Raw genomic sequence first — 26,688 nt, 5'->3', positions numbered from 1 at the left:
ACTTTTGGATGAGGATGAACCTACTTCAATTGATGTTACACAACACGATCTACATTGGTTGCAAGCCATGAAAGAGGAGTTGGACTCCATTGCTACTAATGGTACTTGGGATCTTGTTGAGTTGCCACCTGGCAAGAAGGCTACTGGCATAAAATGAGTTTTTAAACTCAAACACAAGGCCTGATGGTTTTGTTGATAGGTACAAGGCATGCTTGAGTGCCAAAGGATATGCTCAGAAAAAGGGCATAGATTTTGCAAAGGCTTTTGCTCCTACATCCCCGCATGAGTACTGTTAGATGTGTTACTACTATGGCTGCCCATCATGGATGGAAAATGCATTAGTTGGACATTAAGACAACATTTCTTAATGGTGACCTACATGAGGATATTTGTGAATCACAACCTCTAGGGTTTCGGTTAAAGGCAAAGAGCACTTGGTTTGCAAACTACACAAGCTTTGTATGGGTTGAAACAAGCTCCTTTTGCATGTGTCCAAAGATAGATGCTTAGTTGAACAACACAAGGTTCACAAATAGTCCAATTGCTCGTGCTCTTTACATTAAGAATGAAGGGGGGAGGGGGGGGGGAGGAGCTCGTTGGCCATAATTCTTTATGTAGATGATATGCTGTTGAGCGGACCTAAAGAGGATAAAATTGCAGATTTTAAGGCAGGATCGAAGGATACATTTGCTATGTTAGATATGGGCACCTTACATTACTATTTGGGATTTAGTTCACCCAAAATCAGCATGGTATCATTACGTCACAGTCACAGTATGCAGAAAAAATTAATGTAGGTTTAACATGCAGGATTGTAAATGTATGAGTACTCCTATGGAGCCAAGGCTGAAGCTTTCTATGCATGATGGTAGTGAGATCATTGATGTTGCAATTTACAGCCAGGCTGTTGGATGCCTTATCTATCTTTGCAACATACGACCCTAATATATATTTTGTAGTATCCAAGTGAGTAGGTTTATACACAGTCCACGTACAGTTCATCGATGCAAGCTGTTAAGCAGATCTTCCATTTCTTACAAGATACTTAGACACATGCCTTGATATTTTCCAAGGGGCAAAACTTGTACTTATAGGCTTATAGTGGTTCAGATTGGGTTAGAGACTCAGACACTCCATAGTCTACTAGTAGATATTGTTTCTTTTTGGGCCATTCATGCATTTCATGGCTTAGTAAGAAACAACCTACAGTGGCTACCTCGTCTTGTGAGGTTGAGCATAGGACATCCTTCACAACAATAGTTGAATGTGTATGGTGTCAAATGTTGAAGGGTGAAGGAAAGGACAGTAGCTGTTTGTTGTAGAGGGAGTGAAACGTAGTCCTTAGGAGTTGTGAGAGATGAAGGACATGCTGAAATCTCTTTGAGTTGATGGCTGCTAACAAGGCAATTGTTGGGCAATTAGCTGGAGAAGAAAACACAAGAATATCTGATGAAGATCTTTGTGTCTAAGTGGCTGCAGTCAGGCGACTACTAGGCAGCCCTTCAGGAGTGAAGAAAACATAAAAGCATAGGTATGTGATGTAGGGGATGGTGAAGAGGGTGTAACCTGCTGTAAATGGCTTGAATCTGCTGCAAAGGAAGCCTAATGATGATGCTAGGTGAGGAGGGTTGATGCTAGATGATGTAGACTGCAAAATGCTAGGTGGAGATGGATGCAAAAGCCATGAACCATAACGTCCTCCTCACGAGGTGTGAACGGCAATGGAGAGGATGGAGAAAGGAGAGAAGAATATGGAAGAGAGTGATAGAGTATTAGAAGTAATGAATGTGTGGGATGTAGAATATGAGGGAAGTTGGTACCATATTTGTAGGCACAAATTGTCTTAGGTGGGGTCCCAACTCTCTCGAGTGGTGCCCTATGTTGAGCTAAAACACGCTTTCAGAGCTAATTAGCATTTTTAAACAGCCCCAAAACACTCTTGATTAATGAAAAACACAAATTTGTTGTGCAGTTTGAGAGAGTTTTAGTGGTCCCCCAAAACCCTAATTTTTGGGACACCCTTTAATATCTATAAATAGACAGCCTGCCCACCATTCAGCCTTATTCTTTTGTGCAGGTTTTTCTCTATTGTGCAGATTTCGGCCATCAACCACCTACCATTTGCTGGCCATCCATCACCGATTGCAGCCCATCACTATCTAGCCCTAGGCAGCCTATTTTCATCCATCAGCTTTTTGTTTGGAGGTCTCCATTTGCTACATCATCATAACACCTGATCAACTGGTACCAGGTGACAGACTGCTGCCATCTCTCCTACTGGTCAACTACTACAGTACATGCGTTTTTGCTATCCAGCGGGCCGTCTACATTAGGAAACATCTCTCTTATTATCGCTTGATAGTTCTCTACCTTGGCACTCTCTCATCTTTGACAGGTGGTTACTGCACTTGGGATTTGTCTCCGGTGGATATCACTCTCTGACACTACATTGCTTTGCCCTTGGGCATTCTGTATACTCTTACATTCAAATTTTACAACATATATTTACCTTAGAGTTTCTTCACTTTGTGTTTGTCTCAGTGTTTGAGTTTTAAGTTTTTGCGTCTTGCATTTTGTGTTTAGGGTTTGAGTTCTACTAGTCTCTGTTTAAGTCTTTGTGTTGTAGTCTTGGTCGTACATTTTGTGTTTTCTCAGTGCAAACCCTAGCATATCTTCACATGGTATTAGAGCTGGTGCTCTTCTAAAGAGTATTCTACGGTGACTGTGGAGACTAGTCTTTGTGCGAGACTCATACACGACTCGATTTTGACTCAATGTCTCAGGCATCTTCTTTCGGATCCTATGATGTCCTATTAGGCTTGTCCATCATTTGAGGCTTTGAGAGGGCATAATGGTCTTGAGCAGGAGATAGATACACCTTCACCTTTACATCTTCTTTTTCTCATTTTGGTCATCTTATAGATGAAGAATTTGCAGAGTACTTACGCATCATGTACAGTTCGGTTTATATTCCTCCAACAATTGCTACTACTCTGTCTGGACTGAGTGGTGAGACTAGCCATCTCTCTGATCTTGGAGGGATTATGATACTTAGTACGCCTTGTGATCCATCTTCTTTGTCTCCATGAGGCCTTTTGTTAGGTTCATATAACCCTTTTGAGTTGTACGAGCCAAAATCTGCTCCTATTTCTTTTTTTGTTATGTAGGATCCGAATGATTTTCAGTATGTTAACTTCAATAGAGTTGGCTCTCGAAGCAAATACCCTTTATCAGGCATATCTCTACCATCTGTTTCATTTGTGCAAGTAAACCGCAATTCTTAACTCCCTCCCATCCCACCACTGTCTTCTCCACATTCAGATCTACTCACATTTTCATTCCAAACCCTTGGATTATGTTTCACTTTCGCTCAAAGCACACTAGGGGTTGGATCTTCCATCTCTACTCCTAACATTTTCTCTTTCTCCATTCCACCATCTATCTACCCTTCATTCACTCCACCTCTTGGTGCATTGTTAGGGGAAATGCCACCCTTTCACTTTGTATCTTCAATCTACCCCCACTTTACCACATCCTTTCACTTTGAGACGGTTGTGATGGGCATCCCGTCACTCCTATGCAGAGATTTCCATCCTCTGCTTCCCACATCTCTATCCTTGCATCTTGGGCTTCATAAGTGGTTACCATGCCCATATTCAGGCCATCCTTGTCCACATTTGGATCCGCTATGCATACTTCTCATATGCATGGTGGGCACTTTGGGATTACTTTTGAAGTGTACTCCACTCCACCTCCCTATTCATCCTATCTTCATTACACACCTCCCTCTCCTAGCACTATCGCTCCTATTGTCATGACAAAAAATGCCTTTATGGATAAGACTCGTTTTAACGGGTTAAATTTTACCACTTGGTCGAACTTTATGCAACAAAGTGCTTGGATCTTAGGGAGTTTGGGGCCTTGTTGTTGGCATTGAGCCTATGCCGGATCCTTGATTAGCTCACCTTGCTCACATCCGTCAATGGAGAGCCTGCAATTCACAACCAATGTTGAGTTAATGCAGGGGTTGCTTCCTGAATTTCACTCTCAGTTACAACATTTTCCCCTTGCATCCTAGCGTTGGAGTCATCTCATTGACCGTTATGTGTCTCGAGATTGCACTCGACTTATTAATCTCGATTTTGAGCTTCAAAAGTTTTCCATTAAGAAAGGGGATGATCTGAAAGTCAAGTTGGCCGAGTATTAGTGTTTACTTATCCAGTTTGCCACTATTGGCTCTCAGAAGTCAAATGATGATTAGGTCATGTTCTTCTTGAACAAGTTGCTTGACAAATACTTTCATTTTATCTGACACATTTTTACTACCTAGATTGTCGAGATTCTACAAGTTTGAGTGTTAGTTCTTGTGTTATGTGAGGTTGCATGATTAAGTCCACAAGAAGTCCTCCACACATATCCATTTAGAGGGGTGGGGGTTGGTTGCCTCTTCTTCGGGAGGAAAACCCACCAGTAGCAAGAACTTGCAAGATGCGAAGGTAAGAAAAAAGGGTGACACCACTTCCTCCGATGAAACCAAAGAAACACAATCTCTTTGGTAGCAAATTCCTTTAAAAAATAGGTTTTGCATACATTGTCAGAGATTGGGCCATGTAGACGAGGAGTGTCGTACCACGGCAGCCCAAGGTCTTCCTCCTAGAAAACCACTACAGATTGTTGCGACTACCTTCACTCCGGTTGGCTAGTCCAGTGGGGCTACGACTTTGGTTGTTGCATCATCTACTCCATCTGCCCCAATGGCTCTTGGATATGTGGCACGCAAATAATCTCAGTAGTCTATCTTCTTCACTACTCCTGAAGGATTGACTGACTGGTTTGATAGTGGCTTACCTATTGCACTTTACGCATCCATTCCTTGGACATCCACTGCACTTTCTAGGACCACTTCCCTATCTTGCTGCACATAATGGTGGCCACACACTTGACCTTTCCTTTTTTAGACTTCCACTACATACTTACATACTCATTGCATCGCACTTAGTTTGCTTTATTTTATTTTCAGTTTTTGTTTTCTAGAGTATCTCACTACTCACCTTTGTGCTTGCAGATTTTTCTCTTTTGCAGGGTTTTGTATATTAGTGTAGGGCTAACATGCAGGCTTGCACCGGTTCTTTCTGAGTTGGAGAGAGAAGATATGTGCCGTTTCTTTCATGGTTCCATCTACTTAGAGTTTTACTCTTCGACTAGCATAGAGGCTTCCCCTCCCGTGGCGGATCATGAAGCATCTCTCTTGATGCTCTCATGGCGGTGACTTCTATCCTTGCTCTTGCAGTAGGGTTGCTTCATCCTCTTCATCCAACTTGTTCTCGACACTACATGCAGACTGACATCCTCAGGCTCCTCTTCTTTCTTTGGCATTGACATCCAGGTTGAGTGGGAGTTTCTACCCCGCTTCGTATTTTACAAGTTTTGGCACTTATCTTCGATATAGGACTTGCTCTCTATTATACCTTTTCCTATGCATTGCATGATTTCATCATCTTTGTACTAGGACACTTGGAAAAGCGAACAATTTTTCCACAAGGGACACTGTCCAAGTGGCACCTGCCTTGGCACTCTCTCATCTCCGGTTGGTGGTTATTGCACTTGGGATTCATTTCCTGTGGACGTCACTCTTCGACATTGCATTGTGCTGCCCTTGGGCATTCTATATACTCTTACATTCATTTACAACATTCATTCACTTCAGAGTTTCTTATCGCTATGTTTATTTCTATGTTAAGTTTTGAGTTTTTGCGTTTTGCGTTTTGCATTTAGGGTTTGAGTTTTGCTTCTCTCTATTTGAGTCTTTGTGTTTCAGTCTTGAATGTACATGTTGTGTTTCCTCAATGTAAACCCTAGCATATCTTCACACCTCAGCTCTCTCGGGTAGTGCCCCAACGCTAAAGAATGATGCAAATTAATCCTTTTTGGGGTTGTAAATGGAAACCAAAATAGGAATGAAGTAGGAGAAATGTATTGAATGACTTGGTTTCTCAACAACCCCTCTTAGGTCCAAAAAGGAGTGAAAGAGGAGTGTGAGAGAGAAGAAAATCAACCCAAGGAGCTCAATGTTCCAATTGTAAGGTAACATGTAGTGAAGAATAGTAGACATGGTTAGCTGGTAGAATCCATAGCTTAATCTCACGAGAGAAGCCACAAGCTTTTTACTCCATGTTGGAAGGTATATGTAGGCCTAGCCACCAAGCCATGGGTAAAACATCCAAAGCCCCAAACTAGGAAGAACTTGTAAATCTTGGGTGTTAATGATAAGAAGAGAAAGAGTAAATAGATGAGGAAGTGGGTGATGAAATGGATGATGTGGTAGAGATTTGTCAATCACCCCAAGAATGTAAAGGATTGTTGACAAGGTGGATAAAGAACTGTGGGCTGAGAAAGGACCCCCCTCTGAATCCAAAGGAATGGGATCCCCCTCTAAAGAAAAATAAATGAGCCCCCTTCGAATCCCTCACTGAAATCCTCTCCAAAAGAGATACGGAATCAAGAAACTCATGGATCATGGCCTTCGAAACATCAAAAGGTGAAGGAAATGCTGTTGATAGAGCCAAAGAAGGCATTTGGGGATCCAATTGAACAAAGGCTAGGTAGCTCCCAGAGGTGGCCTCTCGAACTTGAGTAGAAGAGGGAGTGAAGGAAGGGGTATCACATAGAATTTTCTTGATGCATGAATCAGAATCGGTGTTCATGGCGCAAAACAAGGGAGGTGAGAAAATGGATAGCTTCTCAAGAGCCAAGGGTGGACATCAGTCACTGTCTTGCAGTGGAGTGGATTGTGGAGCTGAAGGAGAGGAAGGAGTTGAACAACCTCTATCTCTTGAAGGAGCAGATGAACAAGATGATGGTATCCAATAATCACTATCTCTTAGTGGAGCCAATTGTAGAACTAGTGGTTAGGAAAGCCACTGCACTCAAAAATGGATTGGGGAACCTCTGTAGTGCATTGTAGCTGTCTTCATGAGGTCATGGGGCCTGATGATCCTCCTTTTGTTTGTTAAATCTTATTGTGCATTAGATGTGTCTTATTGCATTGAGCATAATAATTTGATAGCTGATGCAGAATGATCACCGTGGCCTAGAAGGGAGATGTGGCACAAGGAGTGCCAAGTGGTAGATGCATATATTTTGGTGCCGTGGGGAGCAAACTTTGAAGTCGATAGTCTTTGGGGGTATGAACATTATTGCCGCAATGGGAGCACCCAGTGGATTGTCCGTCAGGAGAAGCCATAGCATCAAAGTGTCAACCTCTAAAAGGGAGGGTGGGAAGGAGAAGAAGATAAGGATAACTCCTGATGTTGCAATGATTAGAAGATGTTGCCGCTCTAGCAACTTGTCTTTGCCTTCTTGAAAGTAGAGGATCTTCTTGGCTCTTTGAGCACTTCTGGCTCTAATTGTGTGTTACAATATGATTGTTGTGAAGGCAAACGAGAGAGAGAGTAGGGTGCGAAGAAGAAGAAGAAGAAGAAGACGACAAGGAGGAGGAGGAGGAGGAGGAGGAGGAGGAGGAGGAGAGAGGATGGAGAAAGAAGAAAAGAATATGGAAAAGAGTGACAAAGTATCAAAAGGGATGAATGTGTGGGATGTATTATAAGGGAAGTCAGTGCCATATTTATAGGGATTGTCTGTCTTGAGTGGTGTCCCAATTCTCTCAAGTGGTACCCATTGAAGTCTCTCTAGTAGCGCCCCGGCTCTCTCAGGTGGCATCTCTAGGAAAAGTACTGAATGACTTGGTTTTCAATCTATGGCTGCGTAGATTACTAGCTGATCTATAGGTTTTGTTGGAGGGTCCTACACCCATTCTCTTAGACAATCAAAGTGCTACTACAGTAGCACAAAATCTTGTGTTTCACACTCGCACAAAACACATTGGGATTCACTACCTCTATGTTAGAGAGAGATTCTATGCAAGAGAGATCAGCTTGATGTATGTTCCTTCACAAGAAAATATTGCAAACATTTTCACCAAGGCTTAACCACATGAGAAGTTTGAGGCTTTTTGCAAGTCCTTGGACTTATTTCCCTTTGGTTATTGATGATCCTTGTACTTTATCACATTGGTATTAGAGGGGGGTGTTAGAATTTGCCAATTCTAGGCATTGCCCAATGTAATTTGTGTGATATGGAATAATAAAGTGTCAAAGTTTGTTGTGCATAGGAATTTAAATGTAGTGACTTTAGACTCTAGATTTAAGTTAATCCAACTCTAGTTAGGGTGTGGGAATGTGGTTAAGTCAACCTTAGACAGTAGTTGTGTTTTGTACTTTCATTCTGTCGCACAATCTTAAGCTAATACACTCTCATGAGTTCATATGGTCTATTGTTCATTGTCTCTCGTTTCTCTCTTCGATACATGGAATTGAATCTCATAGCAGCAAGTCCTTGCTAGATGCATTGTGGCATCGACATCCTTCTTCTATAGGAGCATAAGCTTACCCCTACCAAGCCGACAGAGCATGCATTTACAAAGGTACTTCCAAGCGGTTCTCATACCTAGTAGGAGTACTCTATTGAGGCCCCATGGTAGGAGTGGAGGAGTATTTATTTTGATTGGCATGAGCCTTCTATTTTGTATATAGGACCTTGATATGATTGTTGTAGGGAGAGTTCTATGGGAGTATGGGTTAGGCTAGACATTGGGATTCATGCATTGGGATCCTCAAATGTCTATGCACCCATGGAGCTTTGTGCACGTACAAGCTTTTGGTTTGAGATTGTGGTTGGATTGTTAGAGTTGCGACACTTGGATTGCTGGAGGTGACTCCAATAAGTTGGAGACTTTGGAGGATCAGAGCATGGATTTTAAGGGCATGGGAGATGAAGAGGAGGAGGCTTGGGAGGCTTTTATCTTTGTAGTAGGAGCCCGTGATTCTTGGAGGGACTTGGCATTTTGTAGGTGTGATGGCTCCTTGGATTTCTCTTGGGGGTATAGGTGACTAGGTGGTGTCCTCAAGCGGCTAGACATGTTCGATGTGGGGGAGTGGGGCTGCACATGGGTGTAAAGAAATGCTCGTCTACATAATACAAACACAATTGTAGGGCAAACACACAGATTGAGAAAGAAACATAGTTGGGGTTAACATAGAGACAATGAACACGGAATATAATGAGATTTGAATGATGAATGAATAGATACAATGCTCAATGCAGCAAATACACTATACAAGGTGAAAACAAGTGGCTTACTAATCAAACTTATCTAAAGGGTATTAGGCAAGTCGAGCTCAACCTTTCCAAGAGTTCGACTACGAATTCAAGAATAGCATAGGAAAATACAACATCGTTGCCAATTACCGTAGTAGTATGCCCATGACCAATGGATTGAGTTTACCTAGTTTACTTCAAATCTACTTGAATCCATTAGAAGAAAATGGTAGGTTGATCTTGCTTGTTTAAAAATATGCAGACCATCGAAGAAGGGGATCCAAATGAAAGGGCCTCTGCCTGAGAAGAAAAATCAAGGGATGTTCATGAGGGATTAAATTGGAAGAATTCGGCACATAGATGATGGCTCTTTAGTCTACAAAGGTAGAGTATGTGTCCCAAAAGATCAAGAACATCGGCGTCAAATACTCTATAAGTGTGTGTCATGATAGTCCTAGTGCAGGACACCCACAAGTTAACAGTATTTACAGTCTTTGAGTCAATTTTATCAGTCTAGGATTATGTAATCGTTTCTAATAAGAGCCAGGTCAATAAGATTGAAAGATTACAGTTGGGAAATCTTCTCCTCCCTTTAGAAATTCCTTCATGAAAATAGGAGACCACCTCCATGGATTTTAGTATTGGATTACCAAAAAAATGGGTGAAGCTTATAATCTCATCTTAAGGGATGAAATAGTGGAACTCTTTGATAAGCAGCCCCTCTACATGAACCTGAAACGATATTAGATGCTCGTAGTAGATGAACTAGGAATACTATTTACAAAAAGTGTTTGAAAGGATTATTTAAAAGAAAGTTCAACATGGGAGCATCTAAGCATTATTCAAAAAGGGTTTTCACTTTTCGTTTAGATCTTCCCAAATCTGTTTTTCAAGGACGAAAACAGTTCTCAAGGGGGAGAAAGTGTGTGTGGAGTTGCACGATTCATCCTCAGCCTTGGCAAGATCCATTTTGGTAATAATCACATTAATGATTGATCTTTAGCAATTGTGGGCATGCATACCTCTATACCACATCACCTACTTACATGGCTCTAGCCTTTGTGCACACGCATGAAATCTTGGAAGCCTTGTGCTTTAAATGGCCTAAGCACTTGGCCACATGTATCACTTACATGCGCTTTTAGTTATGCCCCCCTAATCCTTGTACATATATGTTCAATAATATACACGGTCATAGCTCCTTAAAATGTTTCCTATAACTATCACACTAATTAACAATTATAATTTATGTGAGAGTGCACCTATTGCCCATCAAGCTGGCTGCATTTTGACAACTTGTGTGTAAAAGTGTGTATCTAGGCCTTTTACAGCACTAGGCAGTTAGTTATTCATCCCCATGTATGAACACACATTAGTATGTATAAAAGTGTGGGTCTAGGTGTGAACACGTTTTACACCACTTTTAATTAAATAACGGTCCAAGTGAAAGTGGATGCTTCAGCCTATATATTCAGGCTCTATCAATTGTACTTTCATCAATCATCTTATTATCATTCATCTACCTTATTATTTCAGCGTTGGTGTATCATTGTATGTGCAAATTCTATTGGTGGAAAACAAGGATGCCTCTGTGCAACTCTGTATCAACTATAGAGCATTAAACAAGATAACCTTTAAAGTGTAAATTTCCTATTCCTAAAATTGATTATATTTTTCATGAATTGCAAGGGGCAAAATTCCTCATACAAATTGATTTCAGATTAGGGTATCACCAAGTTAGAATTAAGGATGAGGATGTTCCCAAGGCCACATTAAGGACCAGATATGGGCACTATGAGTTTTTGATAATACCATTTGGTCTTAGCAATGCATTAAGCCATGTTCATGAAGCTCATGAATAGTTTTATGGCCCTATCCAGATCACTTTGTTTTAGTCTTCCTTGATGCATCCTAATCTATTGCAAAACTATGTTTTGGAGCATTTGTGTATAGTTATCCACTTCTTAAGAGTCCATTCCCTTTTTGCCAAGGAACCCAAGTTTGAGTTCTTTGCTGAAGAGGTCACGTATTAAGAGCACATTATCTCAAAAGAGGGAATCAAGGTGGATGTAGAAAAAGTTATGGCCATTGTGGAGTAGCCTCATCCCATAAACCTAGAAGAGCTGCATATCTTTATGGTAGGAAGTGTCACATAAATTAAGGTGTTGATTAATTACTGTGATATCTTTAAGGAGCTGTGACCATGCATATATTATAGAATATATATACATATAGGGTTCTTTTTTTTGGGGGGGGGGGGGGTGGGGTGGGGCAGCGGTAGGGGGATGGCTAACAGCACATGTTTGTGATGTGTTTGACCAGGAGCTTAGGCCATTTAAAACACAGGGTTCCAATGCTTGTGCACAGGGGCTAGAGCCAAGAAAGTGGGTGATGTGGCAGGCATGTGGACACTTGCTAAGGATTAATGTAGATTAATCACTAAAATGCATCATGCCAAGGGTGGAGAAGGGGTGAATCATGAAGCTCACACACTTTCCTCTCTCGTTTCAACTCTGTTCAAGTAATTTAGTCTTAATTTACATGCAGTAACCAGATGCAGCCAGTTGGGGACGAAAATGCAGCCACTGATGATGATGTCAGCAGCTAGAAGGTGATGTCAGGTCTAGCAATGCTGATGCCTGACCAGCAATCCTCTGGATATGGTAGCGAGCATTCCAGGGAATGGCAAGGACAGTAGAGGAGAATAAGGGTGATTATGATGATGATAAAAAAGTGGCACTATAAGTGGGAATACTTAGGGATGAAAGTAGGATCCTCACGTCCTTATATAGGGATTTTTGGGCATTTGTTTTATGTCAGAATTAAAATGCATTTTTTATGAATACTTTTTTTGGGGCTGTTTTTGTGGCGTTAAGTTAGGCCAAATGCATGATAATGGTCTCTTAATTCAGGCCTTTAATTTTAATTGCTCAATGGCACCCTTGTCCAAGAAATTTGGACAGCAAGTATGGCTCTGTAACACCTCCATTTAGCATCAGTCTTGTGAATGAGCCCTTGCTAATGGTGTAGAACAGGTTTGATATTCTAGGTCCGAAAACCATCTTTTGCATGGGGTGGACCAATCTAGATGATCAAAAGCCTTCTCCAAGTCCAGCTGAACCACATCAATTGGCTTTGGGAAGTGCACATAGACTAGCCATTTTTAATGGTTTGCCACAATGGCCAAGATTTGACAATTTGACAAGTTGGAATCACAAAGGAGAGGCAAGTACTGTGGACTACTTGATAGGCTCACCGGCATTGATACCAAATATCCAAAATTTTAAGGTATTTAAGAGACCAATTGGCATAGTAGTAGATCCCAAATACTACATTGCAGAAGAGACCTGACCCATCTACTTTGGTTTTCTGTGCAGACTAGTTTACATATATTGGACTTGAGTAGATTGTTGGAGGAATGCACAAGGGACTTAGCGGAGGCCATACATAGATCAACCATGTATGCATCCCCACACACCTTGCCTCTGATGTAGATCCACATGCTCTATTGCTCTCCAAAATAGCTGGTATGATGATGAGTGTAGAGTTACTTGGGCTCGCTTACAGAGAGAAGTGGCGCTAGGTAGTCGGACACATTGTCAAGCAAGGATGTTCTTCAAACCTCTTGTGTAGAAGAAGAAACAAGACTACTTAGCAAAAGTAGAAGCAGAGATATATCAACTATTTTTGGGATGGGATCGCAAGATTGTATGGAAGATGTTTCATGAAATGCAAGCCCTTGTACAGATTATATCACTAGATGCTTGGCTTGACTATGGGAGATAGTTGTATGACCTGCAAGGATAGCCACCAATGCAGCCCCCATAGGCTTGTAGGCCAACATAGTGGTCTTTTTTCACTTGGAAAATGGTTAGGGATGCGATTTATAGATTACAAAATGGGAGGGCACAGGATGAGAATGGGCGAGTGGCAGAACATTTCTCACATGCTTGCAACACACTAGCACCCATACTAGGACATATGCCCAATAGAGTAGTATATGAAGGCTTTCCTATCAGCTGGTTAGACAATACTATAATTCCACTATTTAAGAGTGGTGGTCCTCTAATCCCTAGCAACCATAGGACTATCATGATCGGCCATACTTTGGCCAAGATATACGGATCTATATTGGGGCATGAACTCAATGAGTGGGTTGAGATGCAAGACAAGAGAGCACAAGGACAGGTAGGTTTTAGACACGCATATACCACATTGAACCATATCCTCACACTCGGGGCCATTATGGAGGAGGGTCGAGCTTGAGATAAGAGGATCTATTGCTGCTTAAAACCATGGTCTTCAATACTTCAGCATCATGGGTGACTAGATCTATGTACCAATTCACATTTAGGGGAGTCAATGGAGCATGTGACAGAATATGTCTATGTGAGAGTCAGGCTCTTTAGTCCACGATTTTTGTTGAGAGGGGCATCAGAGGTACGTTTGGCATGAGGCTATTTAGCAGTAGGGACACTCAAGAGTCAATGTGCTCACATATAGTTTTAGGAGCCTCACATCAAGCTATGGTTGTTTGACACCCTAGTCACACCCACACTATTATATGGAGCAGAGATATGGAGTTGCGACTTGCACCATAGGCATCCATCTTAGCCCAGGCATTGATCAAACTGGAGCAGAGAGAGATTATTATGATGATTGGGATAGCATGGAAAGGCCATTGATCATGATGATAACATGCATGATTAGGAGTAAGCCCTCCATCCTACATCCCATTGTCAGAGTAGAGCTAGGGGTAACATCTATAGTTATGGAGGCACTCTTCAGAGGCAGTGACATTTTAGCACAGATTACGGGAGCTTCCATGTCATAGATACTCCTGTCAGAAGTGGTGCATCAATGGAAGCATAAACATGTGCTGAAATAAATTGCTGAGACACGACTTAAGAGAAAGGGAAAGAAAGAACACAATACAGATGAGAACTCAGATGTATGCTCGGGAAATGGAATCCATATACCAAGACATGAGACAGTACAGAAGCAATGCGAGTCACCGGCTGTGGAGGCATTGGCACATGCTCCCTCTCCCCAAGAATTGTCAGGTGATGAATAAATGTGGAGGAGGAAGCCTGAGAATATATAGGCTAAATAAATGCCAAAAATATGACTGGTTTGCTGGCCGATTGGCTGCAAATAATGCCAAAACACAATAAATGCTGGCAAATAAAATGCCTAAAATATCTTTGTGCCCTTCCTATTGTACCACATGTACAGACTCAACCATGAACAGACTAATCTGCTAACACCCTCTCTCAGATCAAGGGTGATTTGATACAATACAATATACAATGATAATGTCACATCGTAGTACATACAACAATGTCCATCAGAGTAGAACCATGGATAACCAAGTAGTGGGTGTGCAAGCCATCACCAAGGTGCCTTGGAGAGAACTTGATGTCGATGTCGATCGTACCAACTCCTGAAAATAGAGAAGAATCATAGCAGCTCTCATGTCTGTCAACAATGCCTCTGATGTAGCATACGTGATCATCCTATTACCAATGTTTGTAGCCCATAAATGACCATGGATTCCCCTTCTTTGGCTAGACCGCCAAAGTGTCCCCTCATGTGAGCTCTAGACGAAAGCCACCCGCTCTCTGTCAAATAACCAGCCCATCATGAACTTGGATGTAAATCCCAGCTCCAGGATTTAAACATGCCAGACTTCGGTCAATGCGTCAGGGACATCCTATTAGACTTCAAGCTCTACTTAGCTGTCTTTGGTGTAAATGGTCCTATAGTGACCTTAGGTTGTAGTACTCCTTTTTTTTGGTTATGACTGACTAATAACGCAGATGTGTGTGAGAGCTCTTTGCTCTGCACTGTTGTTGGCTCCAACCTGCTCCAACCATGCTCACACTTTCATCATGGTATCAGAGTGTGGTTCTAGCAGAGAGCAAGCATAACCAGGAGCTTATGGACTGCAGTCAATAGCAATCTCAAGTAAGTGATTTGTGCTAGCATGGACAATGATGTGAGCAGCCATGGCGATAATATCTGCACATGAGACAGGCAGCGTTCAGTCTGGCCTTCACATAATCTATGAACAGCAACGTCAACGTGGAGTGAGCAGCCACCTCAGCGTGGAGTAAGAAGCCATGCCAGCGTGGAGTGAGCATCGAGATCAGCGTGGACAGCATCTGAAGATTGCGCCTGCTGTCCTAGTTGATAACGTGGACTCAGAGATTGCGTTTTTCCCTTGACTGACAGCGTGCACAGCATTTGAAGAGTGCACTTATTTCTCTTGGTTGATAGCATGATCAGCAACTGAGCTATTGTGATACTTGAATTCATCACTGCAAGGTGTCACTCTTATGTTGAGGATTCCTGATGAAGAGGAGTTAATGGCTGAAGATAAAGCGCTTGTCTATGCTTGTTGAAGTCAGGGTCAAGCAAGGGCAAATCTGTGGTTCTTGGGCTGGTTTGTCATGGATCACTTCTGAACTAGAGCTGAATCTGACTGGAATATGAATGGTACTATGCCAGCTTGGGAGCATAAGGCACTGGTTCATGGAGTTCTTTGGCATGAGATTGAGAGTCCATGTTTATTAATGGAATGCTAAGTCAGTGATTAGGCTGTGAGCTGTAACAACATACTTGCTTGGAGTTTATGAATCATCCTGAGGGCTGAATACCTTCTGAGAATACATTGTTTGCATCCTGGAGGTAGTACGTGTGTTGTCTCCAATGTATGGGCAGCACTACTGTTAATAAATCAAGATTCTCTTTGTCTACAATGGGTATATGTGTCAATAGTTGGTTGGCATCATTGCAAGCCTATTAGAGCTTAATAGCTACAATTCAAGAGAGTGACATGATCAGAATCTGGAAGGTCCGTCCATATTCAGTAATTAATGCAAAAGGAATAGAACTTGGAAGCTGAGCACAAATGTTGACTTTGAACTTGTCAGGCACCACTACAAGTGCCAGGAAGATACAGTTAAAGCAGAAATTTAACATGATGGAGAGAAAGGGCAGGTCCATACAAGACTATGTGACAGAGATCAAGACCATTGCAGATTAGCTGGCATCTGTTGGTACGCAGGTTGAAGATGAAGATATGGTTGTTGTGACTTTGAATGGCTTGGGTCTAGAGTATAAGTATTTTGATACTTCCGTGTTTGTGCGGGTTGAAATGCCGGATTTCAACGAGCTGGTTGCATTGCTTATCCATGAGGAGGTTAAACTTGACTTGGGTATAGGCTCTAGTAGTACAAAAAGCAAGGATACAATCTTTTATTCCAATCAATGGGGCCGTGGCGGCCGTGGTAGAGGTTATGGTTCTGGCAGAGGAGGCCAACAAAATGCATCCTATGACAATAATATCCAGTAGGGATCAAATGCAAGAGAAAGTGGAAACCTCAGAGGCAGGGGGAGATCTAGCTCTCGTGGTAGAGGCACTTGGCAGCAGCAACGTCCATTTGACAATCCGGATAAGCATAAGGATTGTCATTACTGCAGAAAGTATGGTCATATTGCAAAGGAATGCTAGAAGAAGCCGGGAAATCACAAGGGCAAACATCATGGACACTTTGCTTTGTCCACTCAGGCAGGTGATGCTTCAGGAGATAGATTGTTTGCCACGCAATATGTGAAAGACAGGGTTGCTGAAAAATCCATTGAAGATGCAGTATGGTATATTGATTCAGGGGCATCCAATCACATGACCCCTCACGGTGATTGGTTCACTGACATGGTGGCTGAGAAAAATGGCTATGTATGCACTGGTGATGACATGCAACATAGCATTGAGCATAAAGGCAAAGTGTCTCTTGCGATTCATGATGGTAAGAAGAAACACTTACATGATGTATTTCATGTTCCATCAATTATAAAGAACTTACTGTCTGTAGGCTAGATGATCAAGCAGAACTTGCACGTTAGGTTCAATAAGCATGGGTGCTTTATTGAAGAATTTGAAAATGGATGCAAGTTGATTACTCGCAGTCACAGGAATGGTAGGATGTTTACTCTTGATGCCACTTTGCCAAAGCTGAATTCAGCTATGTTTGCCCATGGTTCTAGCACTCTCAGAGATTTGGAAATTTGGCATAAGAGAGTGGGGCATGTTAACTTGCAGAGGTTGCAAATGATGCAGAAAAAACAGCTTGTTACAGGAGTTTGCATATTCTGACATTGGTCATGTTTGCAGTGCTTGCCAGTTTGGAAAACAATCTAGGTTGCCATTTGTCAAGTATGTAAGGTAGAGCACACGTCCGTTGTAATTAGTGCACTTTGATGTCTGGGGGCCAGTCCATAATGCATCTATAGGAGGCTCGAGGTACTATGTGACATTTATTGATGATTACAGTCGCTATACTTGGGTATATATATTGAAGGTAAAAGATGAAGTGCTGGCTGTTTTTCGGCAGTTTAAGAAGCAGGTAGAGAAAGAGTTTAACTGCTATATCTCTTGTTTGAGATCAGACAACGGTGCTGAGTATGTGTCAAATTCTTTTGACAGGTTTTTGATTGAAAATGGCATACGCAGGCAGCTTACTTGCAGCTATACTCCATAGCAGAATGGAGTGGTTGAACATAAGAATAGAGTGTTGATGGAAGCTGCTCGTGCGATGATGAATGAGAAGAGTATGCCATTGTATTATTGGGCAGAGGTTATGACAGCCATGTACATTCTTAACAGGACTCCCACTGTAGGTATTCATGATGTGGCGCCTTTTCAGAGGCTGTATGGCTACAAGCCGGATGTAAGTCACATGAAGGTATTTGGTTGCATAGCTTATGTGCATATGCCTGATGAGAAGAGGAAGAAGTTGGATCCTAAAGCACATAAGTGTGTCTTTCTTGGATATTCGCAGGAGAAGAAGGCATACAAATGCTATGATCCCTCTACTCAGGAGATACTAGTGAGTAGAGACGTTATCTTTGATGAGATGGCATCATGGTATACATCACCTACTATAGTGCCATTGATATGTCTTCTACACAAGTATCTACAGTTGATTTGCAGCAAAGTATTGCATTGTCAGGTCCTACAGTGATAGATGGCTCTTCTCCTGTGTCTCCTTGAACGGGTAGATTGAGGAGGATTGTAACACCATCCACTGACGGCATTATGTCAGTGAGGGGGAGACATGATGTAGTGGACAACAAAGGGAGGGAAAAAGTCTTTGAGGATGCATCAAGATTGATGACACCTAGTATTATGACTTCAGGCTATGACTTTGTTGGCAGTTTAGACAGTGAGCTTGGCATTCCGTCTGTCTATATGCCTAGCACAAGGCATAACAGGTACATTCCGCCTCATGAGAGAGGGGAATCGAGCAGTGTACCACAGCTGAGACGCTCGCAGAGAGTCAGATATCCTGTTGACAGGTTGACTTACAGTGGTTACTCTGCGAAGCACTATGCTTATATGACAAAGGTGATGGAAATTAAAGAACTAGGTACATATGCTGAAGCAGTGGAAGATGAGCATTGGTGCACAACTATGGATGAGGAAATTGATGCCTTGGCTAGAAATGCAACATGGGGCCTTGTGCCACTGCCTATAGGGAAAAAGACCATTGGTTGCAAATGGGTCTATAAGATCAAATGCAAGTCAGATGGCAGTGTTGAAAGGTACAAAGCTAGGCTAGTTGCTAAGGGGTATGTTCAACAGTACGGACTTGATTATGAGGAAACATTCAGTCCTGTTGCCAAGATGGCAACCATACGCAGAGTGATTGCATAGGCTGCTGCTAAAGGCTGGAAATTGCAGCAGATGGACGTTAAGAATGCCTTTCTTAATGGTGACTTGGCAGAGGATGTCTACATGGATCAGCCCGAAGGGTATGCTCACCCTAATTTTCAGCATTATGTGTGCAAGCTGAAAAAAGCATTGTATGGGCTAAAGTAGGCTCCGAGAGCCTGTCATGCAAGGATCAATAACTACTTGCAAAGCTTGGGATTTACTGTTGGCAGGGCTGATCACAGCCTATTTACGAAAAAGACTGACAGTGGCTTGGTAGTGCTGGTCATATATGTTGATGATTTGATAATTACTGGGGATGATGACTTGAGCATACAACGTGTTATGGAAATGTTGAAATCGGAATTTGACATGAAAGATTTAGGTGATTTGAAGTATTTCTTGGGCATTAAGGTGGTTAAAGTTGAAAATGGTTTACAGCTGATGCAAAAGCATTATGTCATGGAAATGCTAAAGAAGTATGGCATGGTTGAATGCAAACCATTGGATATAGCTCTTGAGTAGAATGTCAAGCTAGACATGAGCATTGGAGCTGAAATTGAGGATGTGACTATTTACAGACAGATGGTCGGAAGTCTGATCTACTTGACTATCACTAGGCCTGACTTGAGCTATGCTGTAGGGCTCATAAGCTAGTTCATGCAAAAGCCCAGAAAGCCGCATTTGGATGCTGTTAGGTGTATTATGAGATATGTTAAGTCCATTGTAGATTATGGGCTGTTCTATGTGAGAGATAAGCCCTTGAAACTAGTTGGATACATGGATGCAGATTGGGCAGGATGCTTATATGATCGTAGATCTGCAAGTGGCTATGCTTTTGGCTTAGGAAGTGGAATGATCAACTGGAGCAGCAAGAAACAACCTACAGTTGCTTTGTCGAGTACTGAGGCTGAATATAGGGGTGCTGCATCGGCAATATGTGAGATTGCATGGTTGCTCAAGCTTATGGCTGATTTGGACATACAGGAGAATGCTCTAGTGACTTTGCTATGTGACAATCTTGTAGTATACTCGTGGCTATGAATCTAGTATACCATGCCAGGACTAAACACATTGAGGTACACTACCACTTCATCAGAGAGATGGTTCTTGCAGGGAGAGTTGATATCATGTATGTGAAGACTGATGAACAAGTTGCAGATATCTTTACCAAGTCTTTGGGTAAAGATAAGTTTAGTGTTTTCAGACAGCTGCTTGGTGTACAGATGCTGTCTTGAGCTTAAGGGGAAGTGTTAGACTTCAAGCTCTACTTAGTTGTCTTTGGTGTGAATGGTTCTATAGTGATCTTAGGTTGTAGTACTCCTTTTTTTTGGTTATGACTGACTAATAATGCAGATGTGTGTGAGAGCTCTTTGCTTTGCATTGTTGTTGGCTCCAACCATGCTCACACTTTCATCACATCCCTCTTTGGATCATGTGCATCTGTATAGAAATATAGATGAGGCGTGGCTGTCCCATCTCACCACGCTCTCACACTCTCTCTTTGGCGCACTGGAGAGTCGTGAGGGATGACCTCATCACCACCACTAGAAAGCAGTTGAGGAAGGGGCCACTAAGCCTTCCCATGATCCAAAGAAGAGGATCCCTTCCGCGACTTGGACTCCGCCTTGATTGAAGGAGCTGAGTCAAAATCTGAGGTAGATGATGACTCGTCAGAGGAATCCACATCCCACATCGTTTTCAGCTTCTTTTTCTTTCTGGAAGTTGCTAACTCTTTGCAGTCCTTCCGTAAATGGCCCTTCTTGCCATAGTGGTAACACTGGGCCTTTGACTTTTTCATCTTTGAACCCCTCTCTAAAGCTACAAGAGCCTCACCTGAACCTCCATAATGTGACCGAAGCCGACCTTGTAGTCGCAAAGTAGCCTCATGCTCAAGTAGCATCGAGGACATATGAAGAAAACTAACAGGAGTCGTAGATGTCTACACCCGTAAAGCATTCGCTACTCCATCAAACTCTCGAGGAAGCTTGTAGAGTACCGTACCAACAAAATGTGCCTCTGATAGGGCAGACTGTATAATGCGAAGCTGGTCTTGGAGTTGGGTAACTTGAAGTAGGAATGATTGGATCGTATCTTTGGGTTCAAACTTTAGTTGTTGGAGCTGGCCATAGAGAGTAACGGTCCTCATGGTGGAAGGAGCCTTGTACATCAACTGCAACTTCGACCATACGTCTGAAGCTGTCCTACAGGAGGTGACCGCCTGTAGGACTTCTTTGGAAATACACCGAAGTAAGACCGAAGAAGCACGAGCATCATCTGAATCCCATGTAAGCATTGTCTCCTCATGGTTGTCTTTAGCAAAATCAGATGGAATAGGAGAAGTCTGTTGAGGACATGCCACATCTCCGCCAACCACGTACCATAACCGCTTTTGGATAAACTGGGCCTTCATCACTGCACTCCACATGTAATAATCAGGTCCATGGAGCTTGTCATCAATGGATGTGCATGGAGAAGCCATCTGTAGAGGATTTAGAAAAGAAATAGAGAAAAGAAGGGATTTGGAGAGGGAGCATAGCCAAAACATGAGCACAGATTGCAAAAAAGCAAGAGTTCACATATGGTATAACCCAATTTTGATTAGAATAAGACAGAAGCTGCTGTAAAAAGTCAAGAAATCAGTCAAAAATTGCCAAAAACAGCAAAAACGGCCTGATAATGCAAGCGTAGTCAGGAGGAGGTGCAGAGACACCAAAACACAGGCTGAAACGGACATGCAGGCTGTATGGATGCTGACATCAGCAAAAAACGCAGGTAAAACAGGTCACTTGGTTGGATTAGCAGCCGCCTAATCAGCAAGGGTGAAAACAGTCTTGAAATCAGCAAGGAAAAACAGCAGGAACACAAATCCTGAAATCTGATACCATGTCAGAAGTGGTGCAGCAATGGAAGCATAAACATGTGCTGAAATAAACTGCTAAAACACAAGACAAAAGAGAAAGGGAAAGAAAGAACACAATACAGATGAGAACTCAAATGTATTCTCGGGAAATGGAATCCATATACCAAGACATGAGACAGTACAGAAGCAATGCGAGTCACCAGGTGTGGAGGCTCTAGCACATGCTCCCTATCCCCAAGAACTGTCAGGTGATGAATAAATGTGGAGGAGGAAGCCTGAGAATATATAGGCCAAATAAATGCCAAAAATATGACTGGTTGGCAAGCATTATATGCTGGCCGACTGGCTGCAAATAATGCCAAAACACAATAAATGCTGGGAAATAAAATACCTAAAATATCTTTGTGCCCAACTTGCTGTACCACATGTACAGACTCAACCATGAACTGACTAATCTGCTAACAACTCCAGATTGGCACTAACTTCATCTAGACAACCAACAGCTGTAGGTGAGAAGAATTGTTGGTTTTCATAGATGACTATTTGTATGAGCATACATGGTTTGGATATTGACCGCCTTCCACCTTATGACTATAACCTTGACTGCCCTACACTTTCTCTCAGTTGATCAGAGCTAAATTAGGTGATTAGAGCTGATATCTTGAGGACTAAGATAACGAGGACATGGACCCACCCACCATTGCCCCTAGGATCAAGGATGGAGTTCTATAGGAGTCACTTCTTGTCTCTCTCTGATGACGGTTTCACTATTTGACTGGCATACATGGACACCCATCTCTTCCACAGCATACAGGCTGCTATTGGATAGATTCACACCTCCTCTCATAGGCTATAAATGGAGACAGGTAGATGGAGAGATACCTTGACAAAGGATAGGACTTGCCAGCTTTGTGTTCGAGAGCCTAAGATGGAGGAACACTACACATATAGATGTACAATATACTTTGACATACGAGGATGGTACCATTGCCTCTTCCGTGATGGTTTTGGACCTCTTCGTCACATCATGGAGTACGAAGACTAGAGATGCCTTGATCTTTTCCTCCTAGAGCTCTAGAGGTGCTACACAACACTACTGCGAGACAGGAGGCCAACTCACCTAGAGGGACCCACACAGAGAGTAGTGATGATAGACTTTTTCCATGGACCCGATCCTATTGACACTACTGGCCCATTAGAGACAGAGCCATCCCACTAGAAACCTTAACATTCCTTGCCGTGGAGTCACATTGGATAGAGCCATTTCACTTCATCTAGCACGACAACCCCGTCTACCAAGACCATGCCTGAGGAGGTCACACCACATCCGGATTAGAGCCATTATCATGAGACATTGAAGAATCACCACCAGACATATTAGTGGAGCAATTAGGGACCGAATCATAGCTGAAATCATGTGCAAATCTTGAGATCAGCTACAGCCTATAGTCTCCACCACAATTTTTGTACATAGTTCTATTAGATTTGGTTTTTCTTTTCTTTCTACTAGTGAGACAACATTAGACATGGTTCTACCCTTGCGTAGTCCCATTGTACAGTTATTTTCAGCATCGTTTCATAGGCTACTTACTTATTTCAGTGTTATTTTCATCTTACTAATGAGATGACATTAGACATGGATGTACTCTGGAGTTTGTCTCATAGGCCATAGCGGCCTTACGTAGATGCCTCTATATATATATATTTCTTCTTTTACTTCATTCCTATTTTGGTTTCCATTTACAGCCCCAAAAAGGCTTTATTTGTATCATTAGTTAGTGGGTGGGTACCACACAAGTGACTTCAGTGGGCGCCACGTGAGAGAGTTGTCGAGAGAGTTTGTGCCTTTAAATATGGCTCTGACTCCACCCATTTTACATCTTCCATAGTCATTCATTCAGATGCTCTCAATCATTCTCTCCCACATTCTTCTTCTCTCCAGCCTCTCCATTGCTCTTCACACCCCTCGAGGAGGACATTGTAGTTCATGGCCCGTGCTCCCTTGTTGTTTGGCACCCCGCTTCTTTCCTTGCAAGTTGTGTTTCGTTTGTAGTCTTCTTTGACAAGTTGCCCATAACTCCCTGGCTGCCTGGCAACCTCTTTCCCTTGCTGGCATCACCCTTCCATCACCTAGCAAACAACAGTCTGGAGGCATCCTCATCGCCTCGTATTGTCCTCCACCACCTTGTGCCAATCTCTGCATTTTGCAGTCTCCATGCTTTTCAGTTTTGGCATTGGCTCTGGTGGGCATTGGCTGCACTCCACAATTTGTGTTTTGCAGTTCTTGGTGCTTCTGGGGCTGCATTTGATCATTTGGCAGGCCGGCTTGCTGATTTTCACCTTCGTTGCGTATGTGTCTACAACTAATGGTCTCCTTCCTCATCCCCGACGGCCCTTGAGGACTGCGTTTTTACTTCCTCTATAGCTGGTTGTCCCTTCCTTCGTTGTTCGGCATTACCTTCTATATCCTACTACCATCCACCGTTTGTGTCTCCCCCTATACAATGCGGATTTCCTTCAGATACAAACGCCTGATCATCCAGAACAGTGCAATCATCTTTGAGCTTTTGCCCCATTGTATCAGCTTGATTCATTGAGCATGATTCAGTGATTCATCATTCATCATCTTCTTCACTCTTCTTCTTCCAAGTTTTTGAGTTTTTCTTCTCTCTGCGTTTGCTGTACACACTCAGTGTTTCCCTTGCAAACCTTACTGTGTCTTTGATATGGTATGAGTGATACAGTCCTGTCACTTTCTTGACAGCTGCCCATCAAGGAAATATGCCACCAAGGTTTGGGAGGGGAAGGCGAGGGCACCTTAGGTAGCAATTTGATAACACCCGCTTTCCAAGAATCAGGTATAATCTGTTTTTACCAAACATCCAAATAGACAATGGTAAAGGGTGGTTCCCAAATAAGTCTTTTAAGCAAAGGCCACTGTTAATGTCTGTTAATTAATTAATGTGGTATATTGTTACAGAGTTTGGAAACATATGTTAAAGTATCTTAAATCTCTTATGAACAGTCCCATTATTACATGTGAATCATATGGACTGTATCTTCTGTATTAGTAACCTTGAGTAAAGCAGTTTTGTAATGCAATCACATAAGTTTTTGGTGGAGTTTTTGTCCATTTCAGAACTAAAAACTCTGCATGTCATGCTTCTTTTATTTTTCAGTTCCTTGCTCATATATTTCCTTCAATTTTATGATTCTTTGGTTTGATGTAGTCCCTGAAAGTAAGAGATGGTATGTTCTAGCTTTCAGGTTTAGGATATGGCTCTCAAGTGGTGGTGTAACTTGTCCTTTAACAGGTATCCATTTTGAGAGAACTGCACCATCCGAACATTGTCAAGCTCATCGAGGTTATTGATGATCCTGAGTCTGACCGTTTATATTTGGGTATTGCTCTTCAACTTGTGCTTGCTTGATCTAAATTTTATTTTCTAGGTATGGAAATTAGTAAGAATTTTCTTCCTTAACTCATGGAGAGGGTTAGGAGTTGGAGCTGAAGTTGAGAAAGCTGGTGGTAACATGTGAACTTTATGGAACAGTAATTGAGGCATCAATCCTTTACCTTCTATGAGAGATATCACTCCTTTTGCCTTGTACTTGAGCATGATAATGCATCGGTTTCCTTCCGGGCCTTTTTGCATCTTCACATTGAACTGGTGAACCCTTTCTTCCATGCTCTCCTAATGTTCTTCTTTTTTTACTTTGTCCACGTTGTATTCTGCACACATTTCATTTGTAGGACTACGAGTGTATGTCTCATGACAACTGTTGACTGCCTCTTACCCTTGCTGCTATTTCCACTTTTACCCACTGTTTCTTATGTCTGAATGGTACCCTGCACTGTACAACTCTCAGGTACTTTCTCTAGACAGATTCTCTTGACTTAACTGTAGGTTGGTATAGCTACAGGTTGCCTATTCCTTGGTTTTGATACACAAGTCAATGCACAGGCTAGAGACCTCACAGTGAGCCTTGGGGAGACCAGAGTCATGTTCTTTTATACCTTTTGTGTAGCTAGAACTCTAGGGTAGAGCAAGATAGACTAACAGATAGGTATTATAGAGATTAGGCTGCTGGACATGGAATTTGCTGATGATACAACAATCTACTTGGATAGGGATGAGAGGCAACCATAGAGCTTTTGTGACAGCCATGGAGATTCTTTGTTTAGGTTTAGGTGTCTTATTGGCACAAGTCCTGTGGTTTCTTGGCTTGCGACTTGTAACAGCTGACTGAGGACCCCCAAAGTGCTTCACCTAGTTTCCTTGAGGTACCTCAGTGAGATATCATGGTTGGCATGTGAAAAGAGACATTTCTTCAGAGCAATAACTGGCTTGTGTTTTGTTAAGCGTTAGATACAAGAATTTGTTCGTTTGGCAATCATGGGGTGCATCATTTTGTTTTCCCTAGATTCTATATGACTAGGTGAAGTGTCTCATTCAGAAATTTATCTGATTAGGAGGAGATGCCAACCAAGCTAGAGCAAAGGTAGCTTGGGAGATCATCATTCAGCCTAGATTTAGAGGTGGCTTGAGCTCATTGATCTTGATTGCCACAATAAAGCTTGGTTGGTGAAATGAATTGTCAAAGCCTAAAGGCCTGGTTTCAAGTGAGGAGCATAGAAGCTACTGCTTTAGACCACAGTGGGGTGGCCCCTACTAGCCAAGCATCAAATGGAGCTTTGATCAAATTAGTGACAGAGGCATGGGGATGAGTTTTGGGTCAGATTTGCAGCAATTATCATTAGGGCTTTGAGGTACTGGACCATTATGACAATCTCTCTTCTCAATTCTGAATTGGTTAAAAAACCATTTCAGCACACCATATCACCTCTAAATTATTGACCTTAATGCCGTTACTGATACCCGATAAATCTCTGCCATCCTGAAGCTAAGATCTGCCATTGTGCAGCCAAGTGTATATGTCAATATTTTATCCA

The 26,688-nt window shown here is 42.3% G+C and overlaps 1 protein-coding gene across 4 annotated transcripts in view; it reads left to right on the top strand.

Annotated features, from left to right (window-relative positions):
- Positions 1 to 26,688, top strand: part of LOC148042075 (serine/threonine-protein kinase GRIK1-like) — a 167,102-nt gene that overhangs the window by 74,595 nt on the left and 65,819 nt on the right. For all 4 annotated transcript variants that reach the window (XR_015691928.1, XM_087685260.1, XM_087685251.1 and 1 more), the window contains exon 5: positions 25,049 to 25,136. Coding sequence is in view for 3 of the 4 variants with exons in the window: in XM_087685260.1 (XP_087541386.1) it covers positions 25,049 to 25,136 (88 nt within the window). In the remaining variant the exon portion in view is untranslated. The remainder of the gene's footprint in view (positions 1 to 25,048; positions 25,137 to 26,688) is intronic.

Source organism: Lygodium microphyllum, chromosome 1 (assembly GCF_053477565.2).
Source record: "Lygodium microphyllum isolate KBCC chromosome 1, Lygodium_microphyllum_v1.1.10, whole genome shotgun sequence".
Classification (NCBI taxonomy): domain Eukaryota; kingdom Viridiplantae; phylum Streptophyta; class Polypodiopsida; order Schizaeales; family Lygodiaceae; genus Lygodium; species Lygodium microphyllum.
Note: the sequence above shows the minus strand (reverse complement) of the source record. Positions and strands in the feature narration are given on the sequence as shown.